This window comes from Acinonyx jubatus, chromosome B1 (genome assembly GCF_027475565.1).
Source record: "Acinonyx jubatus isolate Ajub_Pintada_27869175 chromosome B1, VMU_Ajub_asm_v1.0, whole genome shotgun sequence".
Lineage (NCBI taxonomy): Eukaryota > Metazoa > Chordata > Mammalia > Carnivora > Felidae > Acinonyx > Acinonyx jubatus.
In genome coordinates this window covers 111270070-111289059 of record NC_069382.1, presented here as the reverse complement: position 1 = coordinate 111289059, position 18990 = coordinate 111270070, and the positions used below count along the sequence as shown (strand labels likewise).

The 18990-nt window shown below is 39.4% G+C and overlaps 1 protein-coding gene across 5 annotated transcripts in view; it reads left to right on the top strand.

Moving 5' to 3' along the window:
- The first annotated feature begins 617 nt into the window (after positions 1-617).
- Positions 618-18990, top strand: part of SEC24B (SEC24 homolog B, COPII coat complex component) — a 99045-nt gene continuing 80672 nt past the window's right edge. For 2 of the 5 annotated variants that reach the window (XM_027062264.2, XM_027062245.2), the window contains exon 1: positions 633-996. In XM_027062264.2, the coding sequence (XP_026918065.2) occupies positions 870-996 (127 nt within the window). In that variant the 5' untranslated portion in view covers positions 633-869. Of the gene's footprint in view, positions 997-18990 lie in introns of all 5 variants that reach the window. The other 3 variants (XR_008296195.1, XM_027062252.2, XM_027062256.2) reach the window with 3 other exon arrangements.

Below are 18990 nucleotides of genomic sequence, written 5' to 3'. Positions count from 1 at the left end.
TGCAACTCTTGGCAAAAATGAGGAAGATAAAAGTTTGTCTTCCAGTTTCTCTTGCTCTATTTCCTCCTTCCCCTTCCCTAGATTTAAGTTAGTGGGAAAAGTTTAGAATAACGCACTTATTTCGATCCTTGTGTTTATCAAAGAGAAATGTTTCCTCTTCCTTTGCTGAGGATTACACTTTCCTACAGACAAGTAGACATTCCTACCCTGAATGCCGTATTTCCTTTAGAATTAACATTGAGAGGGAAAATTTCAAGATGAAAAACCAAAAGTGAATCCAGGGTTCCAGTTCAGGACGAAGGGTGGGTGGGGTCAGGCCAATGCGGCGTGGCCCTGAGCTCCGGATGTCACCCCGAGGCTAGGGTGCGGCGCGGATCCCCCTCCCAACCCCGCGGGGCCAGGCTCGCCGCGCGCGCAGCCTCCGCACAGATGAGAGTCCTACCGGGGCCCATCCCTTTCCTCTCAAAGCGACCGGGGCTCCGCCGGTGCCGGAGCAGTTTAGTCGCCAGGCTGGCGGGGAGGCCGCGGCCCCGGACCCCGCCTCGAGCCTGAGCTTGCCGGGCTTCGACCTGCAGGGGGCGTTGCGTCGGCGGCCCAAGGCCTCGGTGCGGGGAGCCACCCGAGTCGGGAGCCCCGCACTCAGGGTTTGGGGCGCGCAGCCCGGCGCGACGAGGCGGGCCAGGGGCCCGGCACCTGCGTCCGCAGAGCGGGTCTCCCCGGCGGAGTGCCGACACCCGGCCGCGGTCCCGGGCGACTCCCTCGGTGACGCCAGGCGCGTTCCTTCCTCTTCCTTTCGCCTCTCCGGCCCCGCCTTCCCTTCCCTCCGCCCACCTCCCTGAAGCGGAGCCGCCGCCGCCAGCAGCGCCGTCATGTCGGCCCCCGCCGAATCCCCTCATCCGGCCGCCAGCGCCCGAATCCCGCCCAAGCTTGGAGGAGCTGCGGCCTCAGGAGCCGCCGCGCCCGCCGGCCCGGGCCCGGCGCCGCACCAGCAGAACGGTGAGGCGGGCGGCCCCTGCGGAGCGCGGGGCCTAGCGCCGGCGGGGCAGCCTGGGCGGCTACTCGGGTTGGGCTGGACCGGGCCGGGCCGTGGGGGGCGTCGGGGCGGGGGCAGAGGCGGGTTGGGGCGCGGAGCCGAGGCCGCGGGCGGAGGCCGCGTGGGGGGCGGACTTGGGGGGGGGGGACGCGTGGTACGGAGGGGGGGAGGGGCGCCCTGGCGCGGGGGCGGGGGCCGACCTGGGAAAACTGGGGCCGGGGCTGTTTACGTAATGTGACCCAAGGCCGGAAAGCGGCCGGGGTTAGTGGGGACGGTGGAAAAGGAGGGGCCCAGGTGCAGTTTAAAAACCCTCATATCCAGCTTGAGCGCAGGCGAGTTGCCCGGAGCGACCCTTTCTCCGGCGAAAAGCCGAGGCCGCAGAGTGCGTGGTCTGGAGAAAACTGGTGTAGCCATGGAACTGCATGGATTGTGCCCTTCCCGAGTCAGGAAAATTGCTTTGATTTCTGCGGCCCAGCGAGCCCGCTGCCTTGTAGGGAACTTAAGTTAGCGCGCAAGTTTGTAGACAAAAGGGTGTAAATATGCAACATAAGAGTAACCGTAACCCTGACCCAATTCGGCCTCAGGATCTGTCATTGCCGCTGCGGCTGCTGCTCTAGCGTTTGGAGTTTGCTTGTCGCGTTGTAAAGGGAGCAGGTGTCAAACGGATTTAAACGAATACCTTTAGATCTGGGTGGCTTTTTTCCCGCAGCTTCACTTTCAGAAATAAAACGTGCCAGAGTTGGCCCTGCTTTGAGGAAAGAAAGGCCTTCGTACAGGCAGCAGCCTGTGCAACTTGAAAGCCGCTTTCATGCTAAGGTCGTAGGCTTTTAGTATGCAGGAGATTCAAGTGAAAAATAATCATTTCTGGGATATTCATTACCTAATCTTGAGATTTGAATGTTTGTGGATGGAGCCACGGTAGGAGGAACTCATGTTATAGACTTGATAGTATTTTAGATGAGAACTCTTGGAAGTAATGGAATACTTCAGAAAAAGTGTCCTGTGTTCATAAGAGAACAAAACTACACTAGTACACTGTACTAATACACTAGTACAAACGACTTTTGGATGGACCTGTTTTGTACAATTTGTTAATGAAAATTCATTGGGTTATGTCAGTTCAGCCAATATCTAGTTTTTACAGCTTATGCTTTTCTAACATGAAGATTACCGTGTATCCTGACAATCAGTGGTTGATGTCTTAGGCTTAGTATCCTTTGGCTCAACCATACGTGGCAATATTATATGCTTCCAATGGTCATTGTTTGCTGTCGTGGGTTTGAATGTGAACATTGTTGTAGGTTTTGTGTTCCTGTCCTGAACGTACATAAAGATATTTGTGAGCAGTTCTTTTCTTGTGAACTTAATATAAATTGTTGTTTTTGTTTTGTTTTTGAACAGTTTTGTGTGTGAAGGAACTAGCACATGGTCATTTAAGAAGAGATCCCAAGTCTTTTAGAATATTGTAAACCCATGTTTAACAGTGATGCAAGGATTGCCTTTTCTTGATTCTGTGTAACATCATTACTGTGTTAGTGAAAGATTTTTAAAGTGGGAGATATTGATCTTAGCCTTATAAGTTTTGTGAATGCTCAAGAAATGCCAGAACATCAATTGTAATGAGTGTAGTAAATCTGTAAGATCGTTAGAAGCCAGATACGGATGATGCTTTGTTTCTACCATTTAGCATAATTCATTAAAGCATTTGTGGAATGTTTAATACTTGGGTACTCAAGATTAGCCTGGTGGAAAGTGAATCACTGCCTTTGTCCTAAATTCACCTGTATTTTGGTGACATTCGACTTGGTGGTGACCTTGAGGGATTTGACAGGTATCGATAGGAAGGCAAGACTGTCTTGAGTCAGAGGTTACAGCATGGACAAAAGTCTTAAATTGTGGAAGTGCACGGCATGTTTAGAAGAGAAGCTGTCAAGAGACAAGAAGTGTGCTGGGTAATAGGGAGAACCCAAAGCATTGAAGCTGAAAAGGATACTTAAAAAGGGGTCAGGTTGCAGAAAGGCCTTGAGTATCATTGCCAAAGAATTTGGAAATTAAGATAAAAAACTAGGCTAAGAGAGGAAATGGTAATAGTTCTCATCACAAGAAAAGAAAATCTGTAACTATGTATGGTGACAGATGTTAACCACTTATTGTAGTGATCATTTTGCAGTTTATACAAATACTGAATTATTCTGTTAGTCTACCGGAAACTAATAGAGCATGTGTCCATTATACTTCAAAAAAATAAAGTAAAATAAAAAACTACAGTCAATTTTTTGTTGTTTTGGTGGAAGGAAGTAGCTTAAGTAGAGAAGTAGCAACATCAAATCTGTTTTTGTCTTTTTTTGCTAATCTTAGAAAAAAACAATTTTTGCTACATTGTTTTGGCATTTGTAGATAAAGATTAAGCAATCCTTTGGGGTTTTGGTTCATTCTTTAGCCCTGCATGAAATAGTTTTCCTTTTAATTTGTCTGTATGGAATTCCAGGCATGATGAAAAAGAAACATGTCAGAAGTATAAGGATAGAACATTACAGGAGACAGAATTGTTAAACTGGAATGGTATCTATAGATCACTTATTTAGTGGTTATCCAGCCTTTTTAAAAAACATATTTATTGCTCTGAAGGAAATAGTGGATAGACCACTGATGGAAAAATCAGACAAAAGCAGAGCCGTTAGGATTAAAATAGAGGTGGATATTGAGATGTTTTTGGAGTGCAGCCTGAACAACACCTAGTCCACTTCCCTAATTGTACAGAGGAAATTGAGATCTGGAAGGGTTAAGTGGGTATGTTTTTCACCAATTCCTATGTAAACTTGGTGAGGGTAGCAGTTTTGTCTCCCTCATCACTGCTGTATATATTCAGGCCCTGGAACAAATAATGGGTATTCAGTAAACATTAGTTAAATCAACTCCAATTCAGTCTTCCTAATTCCAAGTCCAGTTCTCTTTCTATTAAGAGACTGTAAAAAGTTTCTTTTTCAGAGCCTTTTTTTTTTTTGGAAAGGGTAGGAAATAGGCAGTAAACTGAGTCTGTATCACTTTTGCTTTCTGGGTTTAACTGTTCACATGCTCTTTCCCACTTAACTTGAATATAATAGTTCGACTTGAGCTTGTGACATACTTGTCTTACACTTCCTTTTGTGGACTTGGATTTCTGTACTTCAGTTTTTCACTGATCAGCCTATAGGCTTTTAGAATTATTTGTATTTCCATATGAGGTGTTAGTTGAATATTTTTCAACTTTTACTCTGCCTTTTCAGAGTCTTTCCAAAGTCTAGTCCTCAAAACCTGAAAGACTGGGTGAAATAATAATCCTGGCAATAATGATGGGATAACTCCAAAATTTCTCCCAACTGACCTACATTGAAAGGGGTAATTCAAAAGTTTTTTTTGAGGGCAGGCACCCAGATTTAAGAGTAAACCACTGCTGTTTAGTTCTACTTTGGGGAAGCAAATGGTGCTCATTTTCAAATGAAAATGTGTTTTCTTTCTTCCATATGCCTTTATTAGGAATGATACTGCTGGCAGTTTTATCATTTCAATTGCTAATAATGTGAGAAAGAGGAGATAGTAATGGGAATTATTGGACTCCATAATGGCATAAGCATACCGTTGACTCAGCAGTACTATCTGGTCAGTTATAGGAAACCCTTCAACTTTGAGAGCACATGCAAAATTTAAAATGATATAAAGCTCCCTAGTGTGTCTGAAGAAGGTTCTTTTTGATCAGAGCAGCATCTGTGTCTCAGGTTTCTACTCTTTATAGCTCAGCAGAAACATCAGGTCCTCTGGTAAAGATATTGGTATGGCACAATGTAACCATCTGGATACATAATTTCTTTCTAAACTGATTAATAGATAAGGATCTTAAAAATTATTCCTTATATAAACAGGTGTCTTTTATGTGGGTTTAAATTTTATTTTTCGTTGCTGTATGTATTGCATTAGTTATTTGCAGTGTCTTTTCATTCCCACTGCAGTCCCTCCCCTCAGGTTTCTGAGATTATATCTGTAATGATTTTTGCAAACCACATTCATTGCCACTGATTATAGCATTTGAGCTAACTTCATCTTTCTAATTATCTGTAAACCCTGAAGTATTAGATCCTTAAAAACATTGAAATAGAACAGATTTTTGAGCCAGTCTTCAGTGGACTTTCCTAGAAATGAGACCCTCATCTTAGCAATGCATGTCAGAGCAGATCATGTTATATTCAGCCCTGGGAAAGCCACTCTTTCCAGTAGGCTAAGCATACTCAGAATTGCAGAAGGTGTGGGCTAGTAAAAAGTCGTTGGCTTTGATACAGCTCAGGGTTTTGTAGAGATAATTACTTAACATCTCTGAGTTTCAGGGGATAATAATACCTTTCTTCTAGAGTTGTAGAGAGAGTTTTATTAAATGAGTTACTATTTTTAAAGTACCTGGTGCTTAGCAAAATGAGATATTTAGCAAATGAGAGTCCCCTTCATTCCGTTTCCTTCAGAACACCAGGATATAAATTCTTTGGATGGCAGAGACTGTATGAGTTTTCCTCATCATATTCTGCAGTAGGCACTCAACTGAGTAAGTGAACTTGGCTTCATATTCATTATTATTTTTGAAGACTGACCCCTGAAAGGATCTGTGTATGGCCAGCTCTCTCTTAAGGCTCAATCACTGTTTCAGTCTTTTTATTATTTTCTTACACTGCTCAGCCAGGCCTTCTTTCCTCCAACAGATCTACTCTTGAAAGGTTTCCTTTAATAGGCCATCTACCTCAGCTAGCTGGCTGCAGGAAGGTGGATTTAATTGGTGCTGAAAGCTGCTTGTGATAGGAACTGGGGAAAAGCAAGAGGAAATGGGGAGGGCTAGAGGGAGTAGTAAAATGCTTCGCCTAGCCAAGCGAATGGCCAAGTCTTAACTTGCTTGTTTTTCTCAGTATTTCTGAGAAACAGGTATTGTGAAATGAGCTTTGGAACCTGCAATGCCTAGCTTCTTCACTATTTATCAACTGTTTGAATCTGTATACATTAGTGACCTTTCATATCCCCATTTGTCTGTAAAATGACAATAGTGACACTTCACAGGATTGTTGTGAGAATTATATAAGATGATGTAGAGAAAAGTAATGTGCCTGGCATAGAGTAGGTTCTCAACTGGTATTGGTTTTCTTTTGGTCCCTTTACTCTTAGTACTCATTATTGTGGCAGCCAAAGAGGGGAACTGATGTACTTAATGCAGTAAGATTTCATCCAAATGGTTACATAGGCTGTGTAGACTGTCAGCCAGCAGTGACTGGGTCAGTTACTTTTGTAGCTATTAGCCTTCCATTAGAAAAGAGTAAACCAGGGTATACAGATGTGATTGGAATTACTCATTTTCTAAATCACTGGGGTTTCTAATTGCAGATTTCTGTAGGGGCGTGTGTGTCTTTATGTTTTTTATGTTTCTAAAAAATTTTTATTTTAGGAACATTATTGATACTCTATTGTCAGGAATCATATATTCAAAATATTTAACAATCAGTGCTACATACACTGACGATGGAATGGATACTAGCCTTGATGCTAGAGCAGGATGGTGTTCATGAGGTCTTGAAGATCTGGGGCAAGGAAACAGCATTGTGGGATACAACAGGGAAGCAGGGTTGGGGCTGTGTGACTATTTACCAACTGGTTCAGAAGTACTATAATATTTTAATAAGAATGGTTAAAATGCATGAGTGGCTGAATATTGGCCTATTTCTTGGTAGTTTGGTGATGGATAAATGATGTTCTTATATCCTTATATCTGATTGTGCCCCTCACGTTAGTATGAATGTATCTTTATCAGATAGAGGAGCTTATATTTTGCTGACCTTGATATCGTTTATAAGATAATGAAAAATTTGAATCTGACTTCTAAAATATATTGAAATTTGATTCAGGAAAAGACTAATGGAACAAAGACTCTCGATATTTAAAACATTACTTTTTTGGCAAGGAAGAGGATGAGAAAACTCATTTATTTAAAGAGAGCTTATGATTAATTTTTTTGTATAGTGACTAGACATCCGTAAAATATTTACCTTGTAAATTTGGATTCTTGTGTCTGGTTTGCTTACCGCAAGAATAGAATCAATTTTCCTTTGGTGGGAATCTAGTGTCTGGAAGGAGATTATGTCCCTGAGGCAGATGTATCATTTGGATAGATCTTGTGATAATTTAGTCTTGCCAAGAAGGACGTAGATGCTTATGGAAAACCAGAGGCCAGGAGAGCCTGGCTGGCCCAGTTGGTGAAACATGAGACTCTTGATCTCAGGGTTGTAAATTTGCACCCCAGGTTTGGTGTAGAGATTACTTAAAAATAAAATCTTTAAAATTTTATTTATCTTGTGATGATGTAGTCTTGCCAAGGAGAGCATAGATGCTTATAGAAAATCAAAGACTAGGGCGCCTGGCTGACTCAGTTGGTGGATCATAAGACTCTTGATCTCAGGGTTGTGAGTTCGAGCCCCAGGTTTGGTGTAGAGATTATTTAAAAATAAAACCTTTAAAAGAGAAAACCAGAGACTGTATCTAACTGGTATATGATGATACCAGTCAGGTTGACCAGCTGAGCAGCTCCATTAAAAGGTATATAGACTGGGGCGCCTGGGTGGCTCAGGCAGTTAAGTGTCCAACTCTTGGTTTTGGCTCTTGGTCATGATCTCACAGTTTGTGAGTTTGAGTCCTGCATCATGCTCTGCACTGACAGTGCAGAACCTGCTTGGGATTCTCTCTCTCTCTCTCTCTCTCTCTCTCTCTCTGTGCCCATCCTCTGCTCACATTCTCTCAAAATAAATAAGAAACTAAAATTTAAAAAAGGTATATAGACTATTTCTTAAAAATCTTTTGTTTACTTCTCAGGTCAGATTGGTACCAGTGAGTAGATAATGTGTTAGAATATATGTTCTTCTTTTATGCAGACATACCTCACTTGAGGCTAAGAATGTAGAAACTTTTCAGAGATTGTATGTAACCTGAACTTCCCTGTTTTCAGTGATTTATTTGTTGATGCTCTTTTTGTGAGTCACTGTGTTAGGTTATTTGGTGGATGTAGTAAAATTATTTTATTTCATTGGTTCTAAGACACTTTTGTTTCACATTTTTATCTCTGAATTTGGGGGCCATCTTAGAATTGGTGAAATTTTAAAATTTGTTTTACTGAAGTGATAGAAGTCATGATATAGTTGCGTGAAAACCTGCCATTAACAGCTGATGCGGTGAGCTGAATAATGTCCCCCTAGTATGTTTCCGTCCTAATTTTTGAAACCTTTGCAGCTGTGATTAAGAGTTGGGGATATTATCTTGGATCTGAGTGGGCCTGATATAATCACAACATCTGATTAGAGGGGACCTGGAGGAGTCAGCATCTAGAGGTGGGAGTAGTGTGCTTTGAAGATGGAAGAAAGGGCCATAAGCCAAGGAATGCAGGTGACCACTAGAAGCTGAAAAAGGCAAGGAAATGGATTCCCTTCTTGGAGCCTCAGAAGGAACCATGTCTGCCCATGATCCTTTGACCTTAGCCCAGTGAACTGATTTTGGACTTCTGACCTCTAGAACTGTAAAATAATAAATTTGTGGTGTTTTAAGCCAGTTTGTGGTAATTCATTACAATAGCAGTAGAAGCTAATGCACCTGGTCAGTGTAAAAAGCAGCAGTATCAAAACACCTTAGATGTAGTTAAATACTGTATGTTATTACCTTCCTTTCGTTTCAAAGGCTGTTCTTCCATTTGAACTAATATAGTTATATTATCTATAATATAGATCTATATATAATATAGATCAAAAAACTTAGATACATGCATTTGTTCTTGTACTAGAGTATAATTTGCTTTATGTAGCGAAAGCTCTTAAAGTTTTGTGTTCTTTCTCTTACGTAGTCCTTCTTGATACATTGTGATGAGAGAAATGTCTGATACAGAAGTGTTTGATGATTATTTACTAGGCTTAATTTTTTCCCCAAAATGTAGGAATGATTTCCATGAGCCAGGCATTATGCTAAGCTTTAGGAATATGATAGAGCTGGGACCCAACTAGACTCAAATTTTTCACTTAGAGAGTTTACAGTTAGACAATTACAGTACCATGTGAAAAGTACTGTCATTGTGGTCCAAGATGCTGTAGATGCACCATTAAGTAGGCATTCACTTGCAGGGTTAGCAGATGTTTTCTGGAGGAAGAGTTGAACTGAGATCCGAAGAATTAGAGTTGGTCAGATGAAGGGGTAAGAGAGGATTTTTGATGGTTCCAGGTGGAGGGAAGAGCCTGTGTGAAGGGTCAGAGATGAGCAAGCATGGCTTGAGAAAAATTTAGTATGGTCAACGTGTGTATGGATCAGTGATTCTTGGCCTTTTCATACTCATGGCTACCTTAGTGCTAAAGTTTTAATTGGTGACATTCTTGAAGAAATTAAACTTTGGACACTTCTAATTAAAAAAAAGCAGGGGCATCTAGGTTGGTTAAGTGTCGGACTTCGGCTCAGGTAATGATCTCACAGTTTGTAAGTTTGAGCCCTGTTTGGGGCTCTGTGCTGACAGCTCAGAGCCCCCAGCTTCCTTTGGATTCTTTGTCTCCCTTTTTCTCTGACCCTCCCCTACTCTCACTCTGTCTCTCTCTTAGAAATAAACATTAAAAAATTTTTATTAGAAAAAAGCAAATTTCAGAAAAATATCACATATTTATTTGATCCCCTTTACAAGGAAGGCAGCGTACCTATATTCTGCCCTAACCAACCTCTTCGATGGCCTTTTGAAGCAAAGCTCTGGCACAGTCTTTCCTTATGTTGTGCTCTGGCTTTGCTCTCTACCAGGTCATCATTCTGTATCACTTCAACATAATGATAGGCACCTTTAGTGTAGCAAAATTTCATTTTCTTTATTGACCAGACCTCAGTAGACCCATGTGAATGCTTTGAATATAGCGGTATATTAAGGCACACCTGCTGAAAATCACAGTGAGAAGGAGTGGTGAGTGATAAAGTAGAAGTGAGCAGCAGTCAGGTCGTGCAGGGCCTTTGCATTCATTTTCTCTTTGCTGCTGCAACAAATTACCACAAATTGGCAGCATAAAATAACATGAATTCATCATCTGTAGGTTAAAAGTCTAACAAGGCTAAAATCAAGATCAGTAGGGCTAAATTCCCTCCTAGAGACTGTGGGAGAGAATCCATTTATTTGCCTTTTCCTGCTTTTAGAGGTGCCCACATTCCTTGGTTCATGGTCCCCTCTGTCTGCCTTCAGAGCTGGCAATATCTGGCTTCATCTCTGAAGAGTCTTCTGTAGTCACTTCTCCCTGCCTCTCCTCTGCCTCCCTCTTGTACTTTTAATTTTAAGGACTCTTGTGATTACACTGAGCTCATCTGGATAATCGAAGCTTTTCTCCCTATTTTAAGGTCAGATGATTAGCAGTCCTAATACAATCTGCAATGTCAGCTCCCTTTTGCCATATAAGCTGTCATATTTACATGTTCCAGTGATTAGGTCATGGACATTTGGGGTCAGGGAGAGATTGCTGTGCTTTCCACTGTCTTATAGACCATATTAAAGGATTTGAACTTTTTATTAATGGCAAGAAAAACCATTAGAGGGGGGCCTGGTGGCTCTGTTGGTTAAGCCTCTGACTCTTGATTTCGACTCAGATTTCAGCACAGAGCCTGCTTGGCTTCTTCTCTTTCTGTCCTTCTTCCCCATCTCTTTCAAAATAAATAAACATTTTAAAAGATTAGAAAGCTTTAAATAAAGAAATAACGTAATCAGATTTGATTTTTAGGAAAATCACTCTGGTTCTGTATGGTGCAGTCATTTGTCTAAAAAATAGTGTCATGCAGTCAATTTAGTAAGTCATTTCCAGCACTTTTTCCTTTTGATGTTGTAAAAACTTATTTTGCAGTAATTTTAGATTTGTGGAAGTGATGCAAAGATAGTACAGAATGCAGTGTTCTTCACTCAGCTTCCTCTAAAGTCTTAACATCTTCCAAAACCGTAGTACCTTTATCAAAACTAGAAAATTAACATTGCTGACATACCATATTAGCTAAACTATAGATTTTACTTAGGAGCGCCTGGGTGGCTCAGTCGGTTAAGCATCCGACATCGGCTCAGGTCATGATCTCTCAGTTTGTGGGTTCGAGCCCCACGTTGGGTTCTGTACTGACAGCTCAGAGCCTGGAGCCTGCTTCAAAATCTGTGTCTCCCTCTCTCTGCCCCTCCCTCACGTGTGCTTTGTCCCTCTCTCTCAAAAATATAAACTTTAAAAATTTTTTTTGAAAACTATAGATTTTATTTCTATTTTCCCACTGTTTTTTTTTTTTTCCTGTTCCTGAATACAGTACAGTTCAGGATATCATACTGCTTTAAGTGTCATGTCTCCTTAGTCTCCTCTGATCTGTGACAGTTTCTTAGCCTTTTTGTTTGTTTTTTAGGACTTTGACAGGACTGGTTAATTATTTTGTAGACAGTTCCTCACTTTGCTGATGCTTTCTCATGATTCAGTGAGGGTGAATTCTTAAGACTGTCAGTTTACTGGGGCACGTGGGTGGCTTAGTTAAGCATCTGACTTCAGCTCACATCATGATCTCATGGTTTGTGAGTTCAAGCCCGTGTCTGACTCTTTGCTGACAACGCAGAGCTTTGGACTCTCTCTCTGTCCCTCCTCTGCTCATTCTCTCTCCCTCTCGCTTTCTCTGAAAAGTAAATAAACTTAAAAAAAATAATTTATGACTTTTTAGAAAGAATACCACAGAGGTGAAGTGCCCTTCTTATCACATTGTATTAGGGATCAGATGATATCAACTTGTTTTATTACTGGTCATGTTAACCTTGGGCACTTGATTGAAGGAATGTCTTAGCCCAGTCAAAATGTCATAGACTGTGTGGCTTAAACCATAGCCATTTATTTTCTCACAGTGTTGGAGTCCAGAAGTCTGAGATTAGAGTGACAGCATAGTTGGGTTCTGGTGAAGACCCTCTTCCTTGCTGTTGTGCTTACATGGCTTTTCTGCATGCATGTGGAGAGAGAGGGATTTCTTCTTCTTACAAGAAAACTAATTCCATCATGAGAGTCCTTCCTACCATTGTGACCTAATCTAAACCTAATTACCTCCCAAAGACCCCATCTTAAGACCATAGAATTGGGGTTAGAGCTTCAACATACGTATGGGGGGGGGGGGTGTGCATTTAGTCTATAACAGGGGCTGCCAGGTTCCTCCACTGCAAAATTATTTTTTTTTCCCCTACTCTGTTTGTTAGGAGTTACTTAACTCCAGCCCACATTCAACAGAAAGTAAGTTGAGAATTAAGCTCCACCTCCTACAGTGAGGTATATCAAATAATTTGTGAGCACATGCTGAAGTCATCACAGTAATTCAAATATTCTTCGGGAAATACTTGATTCCTGTTTCTCCTTAAAGTTTGGCCCACTAATTTTAGCATTCCTCAGTGTCTTGCACCTGCAGTGATTTTTACTGTGGAATTCTGATGGTAATTTTCTCTTTTGCTCATTTATTCTACATTTATTATTTGAACTATTTCTGTAAGGAAGACACCCTTTTCTCCCATTTTAAAATGTATGCAGTCATTTATTTATATCATTATAGACTCATGAATATTTACTTTATTCTTTGGATTATAATCTAGAACTATCATTATTTATATTTGTTGCTCGAGTTGTTTTGAGTTTTGGCCACTGGGAACTCTTTCAGGTTGGCTCCAGTGTCCCTTGACCTCCATCCTTTTGTCTTTTGACTGCTTCCTTACTTTCTGACACTACAAGGTACTCTACTCTGCACTTGCCCTATCCCAACACTGGAATCAGTCCTTTGTCCAAGGAGCCCTAATTCCTTTTGTTGGAGCATGGTTTTTAGAAACCAAGACCTGGGCCCTGGAGGTGCTCATAGCTACTGGGGTGTCACTGCTTATAGGCTTTCTCAGTAGACAGAGTTAGGAGATATTTATGTATATACTTAATTATGTATGTAAACATCTCTATAATTACATCTGTGCCTATTCATCTGTGTATATATTACCTAAGTATCCTTCACTCAGGTTATCATACATGTAATGCAGTTAGACTGATCTGTCACAGTCTTCATTCTGTCCTAGATTATCTTGACATTCTGGATGTTGTTTTACAATTTGCAGATAGTAAAACTTGCTTTTGTTCTTTGTGGTGTACAGCTCTATGAGTTTTGGCAAATCCGTGCAGTCAAGTATCTACCACCACCGCAGTATCATAGAGAACAGTTCCATTATTATAAAAAATGTCTTCATGTAGTCCCCTGGTAATCATCATCTCTTCCTCCATCAGCCCTGACAACCATTGCTCTGTTCTACGTTTCTGTCATTCTGCTTTTCCAGAATGTCATATAAATAGAGCCATAAAATATGTCTCTTGGGTCTGGTTTCTTTCGCTGAGTTACATTCATTTCTGCTGTTGCATGAATCAGTTGTCTGTTCCCTTTTATTACTGTGTACTTTTCTATGGTATGTGTATACTAGGATTGTTTAACCATCCTCTGTTGTTGAATATCTTGATTGTTTCTAGTTCTTGGTGATTGTGAATAAAGCTGCTGTAAACATTCATATACTAGTTTTTTTGTGAACGCAGGTTTTCTGCTCACATAGGTAAATATGTGGGAGTAGCACTGCTGGGTCGAATGGTAACTACAGTTGACCCTGAACAACTCAGGATTGAACTGCATGAATCCACTTATATGCAGATTTTTTTCTATAAATACAGTAAAGTACTCTTAATGTGACCTCTTCCTTATGATTTTCTTAGTAACACTTTGTTTTCTCTACCTTACTTCATCGTAAGAATACAGTATATAGTACGTATAACATATAAAACGTGTTAAGCAACTGTTTATGTTATCGGTAAGGCCTCCAGTCAATAGTAGGCTATTAGTAGTTAAGTTTTAGGGAAGTCAAAAGTTATCCTTACTTTCAGCTGCACAGGGAGTTCATGCCCCTAACCTCTGCATTGTTCAAGGGTCAGCTGTATATATTTAACTTTACTAGGACTTGCCAAACTGTTTTCCAAGGTGGCAAAATAGTACTATTTTCTGTTCCCTCCAGCAATGAGTGAGAGTTCCTTTTGCACCACATCTTTCCCAACATTTGATATTTTTATTTTTTTGTTGTTGTTTTAGTCATTACAATGGCTATGTAGTGATATTTCATGGTTTAATTTGCATTTCCCTAATGATTTATGATGAGCAGCTTAATGTTTATTGCCATCCATATATCTTCTTTGGTGATTATTTTCAGACCTTTTACCAGTTTTTTTGGTTGGGTTGTCTGTTTTCTTACCGTTGGATTTGAAGAATTCTTAATAAATTCTGGATATGAGGCTTTTATTAGGCATGTGATTTGTAAATATTATCTCCTCATCCATAGCTTTCTTATAATTCTCTTGGTGCTTTTTGTAGAGTAAAATTTTTAATTTGATGAAGTCTCTTTTCTCAATATTTTCTGTTCCTGATCATGCTTTTTAGTGTCATAGGTTAAGAACTTATTGCTAATCTCATATTTATCTATATATTCTAAATTTTCTCCTAGAAGTTTTCGAATTTTACATTTAGATCTGTGATTCATTTTGACTTAAGTTTTGAGACCTTAGACGTGTTGAGGTTCATTTTTTTTTGAGGTTCATTTTTTGAATGTGGACTATGACAGCACCATTTGTTGAAAAGATTACCTTTACTTCATTGAATTGCCTTGACATCTTCGTCAAAAATCTGTTGGCTTATGTTTTTGTGGCTCTATTTCTAGATTTTTTATTACGTTCTGTGTATCTGTCCTTTCTCTGGTACCACACCTTCTTCATTATTGTAGCATATAAAGCAACCCTTGAAATTGGGTAATGTGAGTCCTCCAAATGTTCTTTTTCAAAGTTTTTGGTTTTTTGGTGTTTTAGTACCTTTGCCTTTCCATAGAAATTTCAGAATCAGCTTGTTGATATTTATTAAAAAACTATTGGTATTTTTATTGGCATTGCATCAAACCTAAAGATAAAAACTGAGATAATTTATATCTTAACTGCAAGTCTTCCAGCCCACAAACATGGTATATTAGTCCTTCCATTTATGTAAAGAAATCCTTGATTTCTTTCATCAGTGTTTTGTCATTTTCAGCATATAGATCCTTTACATATTTCATTAGATTTATATTTTAAGTACTTCTTTGTGATATTATAAATAGTATTTATTTATTTGTTTATTTTGAGAGAGAGCATGCACACGTACTTGGACAGGGGAGGGGCAGAGAGAGAGGGAGAGAATCCACGCAGACAGCACAGAGCCTGATTCTGTGCCACAAACCAGGATACCATGACCTGAGCCGAAGTCAAGAGTTGGACGTTCAACCGACTGAGCCATTTAGATGCTTGGTTTTGTTTTTTATTTTAATTTTAAATCCTATTTGTTCATTATTGTTTTGAGGAGTGCATTTGACTCTTACATGTTGACCTTGTATCTTGTGACTTTGATAAACTCACTTATTTTCTTTCTTTCTTTTTTAAAGATTCTTCAGATTTTTCTACACAGTCCTGTCATTCTGCAAATATAATTTTATTCTTTTCCAATCTGTATGCCATTTCTTTGTCTTTTTTTTTTTTTTTTTTTGCGTTTTTAAAGTATCTAGTAAATCCTGAACATTGTTGAATAAGGGAATGGCTTTTATTTTTTTACTATGAGTGCATGGTAGTGAAGAATACAGTACTTACTAGAGTTGCTTGGTGCCACTGCTTTACTTTATGCCACAGGGCCAGTATGGTACCCATCATTGCTTCTGTGCCGTTAGTACAAATGTCAACACAGCAAAGAAGGCAAATACCATTTTAGTACTCTTATGAACATAGTTTCTACCTGTGGATCCCCCATGAGTCTCCAGTATTACCAGGGTTCTGTGTACTACACTTTGAGAATTGCTGTTCTATATCCTTACTGTACAAGTTTCCCAGGTCTGCTGTAACAAAATCCTACCAACTGGGTGGCTTAAAACAGAAATTTGTTCTCTCCCGGTCCTGGAGACTGGAAGTCTGAAGTTAAGGTGTCGCCAAGGCCATATTCTCTCTGTAGACTCTAGGGGAGAATCTTTTTCTTGCCTCTTCTAACTTTTGTTTGACAGTTGACGTTCCTTGTGGCTGCATCACTCTGCTTTACCTTCTCATTGCCTTTTCTTCAATGTGTATATCTTCTATTTACGTGCATCTTACAAAGTTACATGTGGTTGCATTTAGGACCCACTTAATATCAAGACCCTTAACTTAATCTTGTCTTATGTCATAAAATGTAATAGTTATTCTTTTCCCTATAAGATCATTTTCACACATTCTGGGGATTAGGATGTGGATATATCTTTTGGGAGGCCGTTGTTCAACCTTATTGTTTACATAAATGTTAGACTGCTACATCTTGTTCCACAGGTTTCTTAAATTTTCCTTTTCTTATGTTTTCTCTGTTTTTAATTACATCATTTTATTTATTTATTACTATTTTGTTTCAACTAAGCTCTACACCCAATGTGGGGCTTGAACTCACAACCCCAAGATCAAGAGTCACGTACGCTGACTGAGCCACCCAGGTGCCTCAAATTTGGATCACTTTATTGACCAGTCTTTAGATTCATTGATTCTTTCTTCCACTATGCTGTTGAGGCTATCTAGTATATTTATTTCAGCTTTATTCTGAATATTTTCATTTTCAAAATAGTTTTCATTTCTCATTTTATATTATCAGTTCAGTTACTGATTTTTTTTCAATTCTTTGAATATATTTTCTTCCTTCTTTTGAACATATTTACAGTAGCTGCTTTAAAACCTTTGTCTGCTAAACTCAACTTCTGGGACAACTTTGATTCTGGTCTCTGCTGGAAACATCTCAATGTTTCTCCTGTGTCTGTCTATACAGTTAGGCTGCTAACTAGGGACTTTGCCCAACTATTGTAACTGATAGGAAATTACTTTCAGAAGAGTAAAATGAATGAACACACAGACTTAACCTACAAATATATTTATTATCATATTGTTTAATATTTTTAAAATATGGAAAACAACCTAAATGGCTATTAATAGAGAAGTGATTAAAATATGGTATATCTATGTAATGGTATGTTATAATTCTATGTAATTATATAGATTCTAATTTATAGATTCTATGAATATGTAATGGTATGTTATAATGGTATGTTATATGTAAATGTATGTTATAATTTTACTTTTGCTTAACTAAATTAGATATATCCTAAAAGAAATTAGTGGGTAGTTATACATCAGAATATTAATAGCAGTTATCTCAGGTAGTAAGATAATGGATGATATTTTGTTTGATAATTTTCTGTACTCTTTTTGCAATTATTGTATATCACATTTGTAATAAGAAAAATACTCCTAGAGTTATTTTTCAAAATTTTGACTATCTACATATATAACTAATTTATCCTTTCATCCACAACCTTTGTCTCTCTCCATTTTAGTAGTTGTAAAATACCAGCAGTCTTTTCTTATATGCTACAGAACCATTTTGAATTCACAAAGAAAGATGCACATCTAAATAATCCCAGAAAACCAGTTATTTCTCTTTTTTTTTTAATTAGTAGCATTAATGAAATTTGGTAGTACCTAAAAATACTTCTGTAATTAATATTTCTACTGATGTCCAATTTAAATGTTTAGGCCTAGGGGCGCCTGGGTGGCTCAGTCGGGTAAGCGTCCGACTTCAGCTCAGGTCATGATCTCACAGTCCGTGAGTTCGAGCCCGTGTTGGGCTCTGTGCTGACAGCTCAGAGCCTGGAGCCTGCTTCAGATTCTGTGTCTCCCTGTCTTTCTGCCCCTCCCCTGCTCATGCTCTGTCTCTGTCTCAAAAATAAATAAAAACATTAAAAAAATAAATATGTAGGCCTAGGTTGAAAGCATTCCATATATGCTGACATTAATTCACCTTTTCTCTTTGTATTTTTCTGTCTTATAGTTGTATTCAGTAGGAGTCTAATGCAATCTGCATATGTAATTTTAAATTGTCTGGAAGTCATATTAAAATAGCTGAAATAAGTACAATCAATTTCAGTTTATCCAGTTATCACAATATATAAAAGGTTGTTATTTTCACATGTGTTCATGTTTAGTATTAAAAAGTTACTGAGAGGGGCACACTGAGTGGCTCAGCTGGTTAAGCATCCAACTCTTAATCTTGCTCAGGTGGATGATCTCATAGTTCATGAGATCCAGCCCTGAGCTGGTGTGACAGCATGGAGCCTGCTTGGGATTCATTCATATTCTCTCTCTCTCTCTCTCTCTCTCTCTCTCTCTCTCTCTCTCTCTCTCTCTTTCTCTCTCTCATGCACTCTATCAAAAAAATAAACAAACTTTAAAAAGATAAAAAATTAAAAGTTACTGAGCTATCTTACTTTTTTCATATCATTTCTTTAAAATTGTGTGTTTTATACTTTTTTTTTACAAAGGTTTTTTTTTTTTTAATGTTTTATTTACTTTTAAGACAGAGAGAGACAGAGCATGAGTGGGGATGGGGCAGAGAGAGAGGGAGACACAGAATCCAAAGCAGGCTCCAGGTTCTGAGCTGTGAGCACAGAGCCCGACGTGGGGCTCGAATCCAAGAACTGTGAGATCATGACCTGAGCTGAAATTGGACGCTTAACCAGCTGAACCACCCACGTGCCCCTGAGTGTGTGTTTTATACTTAAAGCACCTTCAATTCAGATTAGCTATGTTCTAGTACTCGATAACCATGTGTCGCTAGTGGCTACCATATGGGGTAATGCAGGTCTGTCACATGTGTCTATGATTCCAGTTGTTTTTACCTCTCCTAGTAAACCTAGTTTTCAGCCCTTAGGTTTTTTTTTTCATTCTTTCCTAGTGTACCTGATTCAACTCTTTTTCTATATTTTACATAAGCTTTTCAGCTCTCAAGTAATATGTTATCTACAAAGGAAC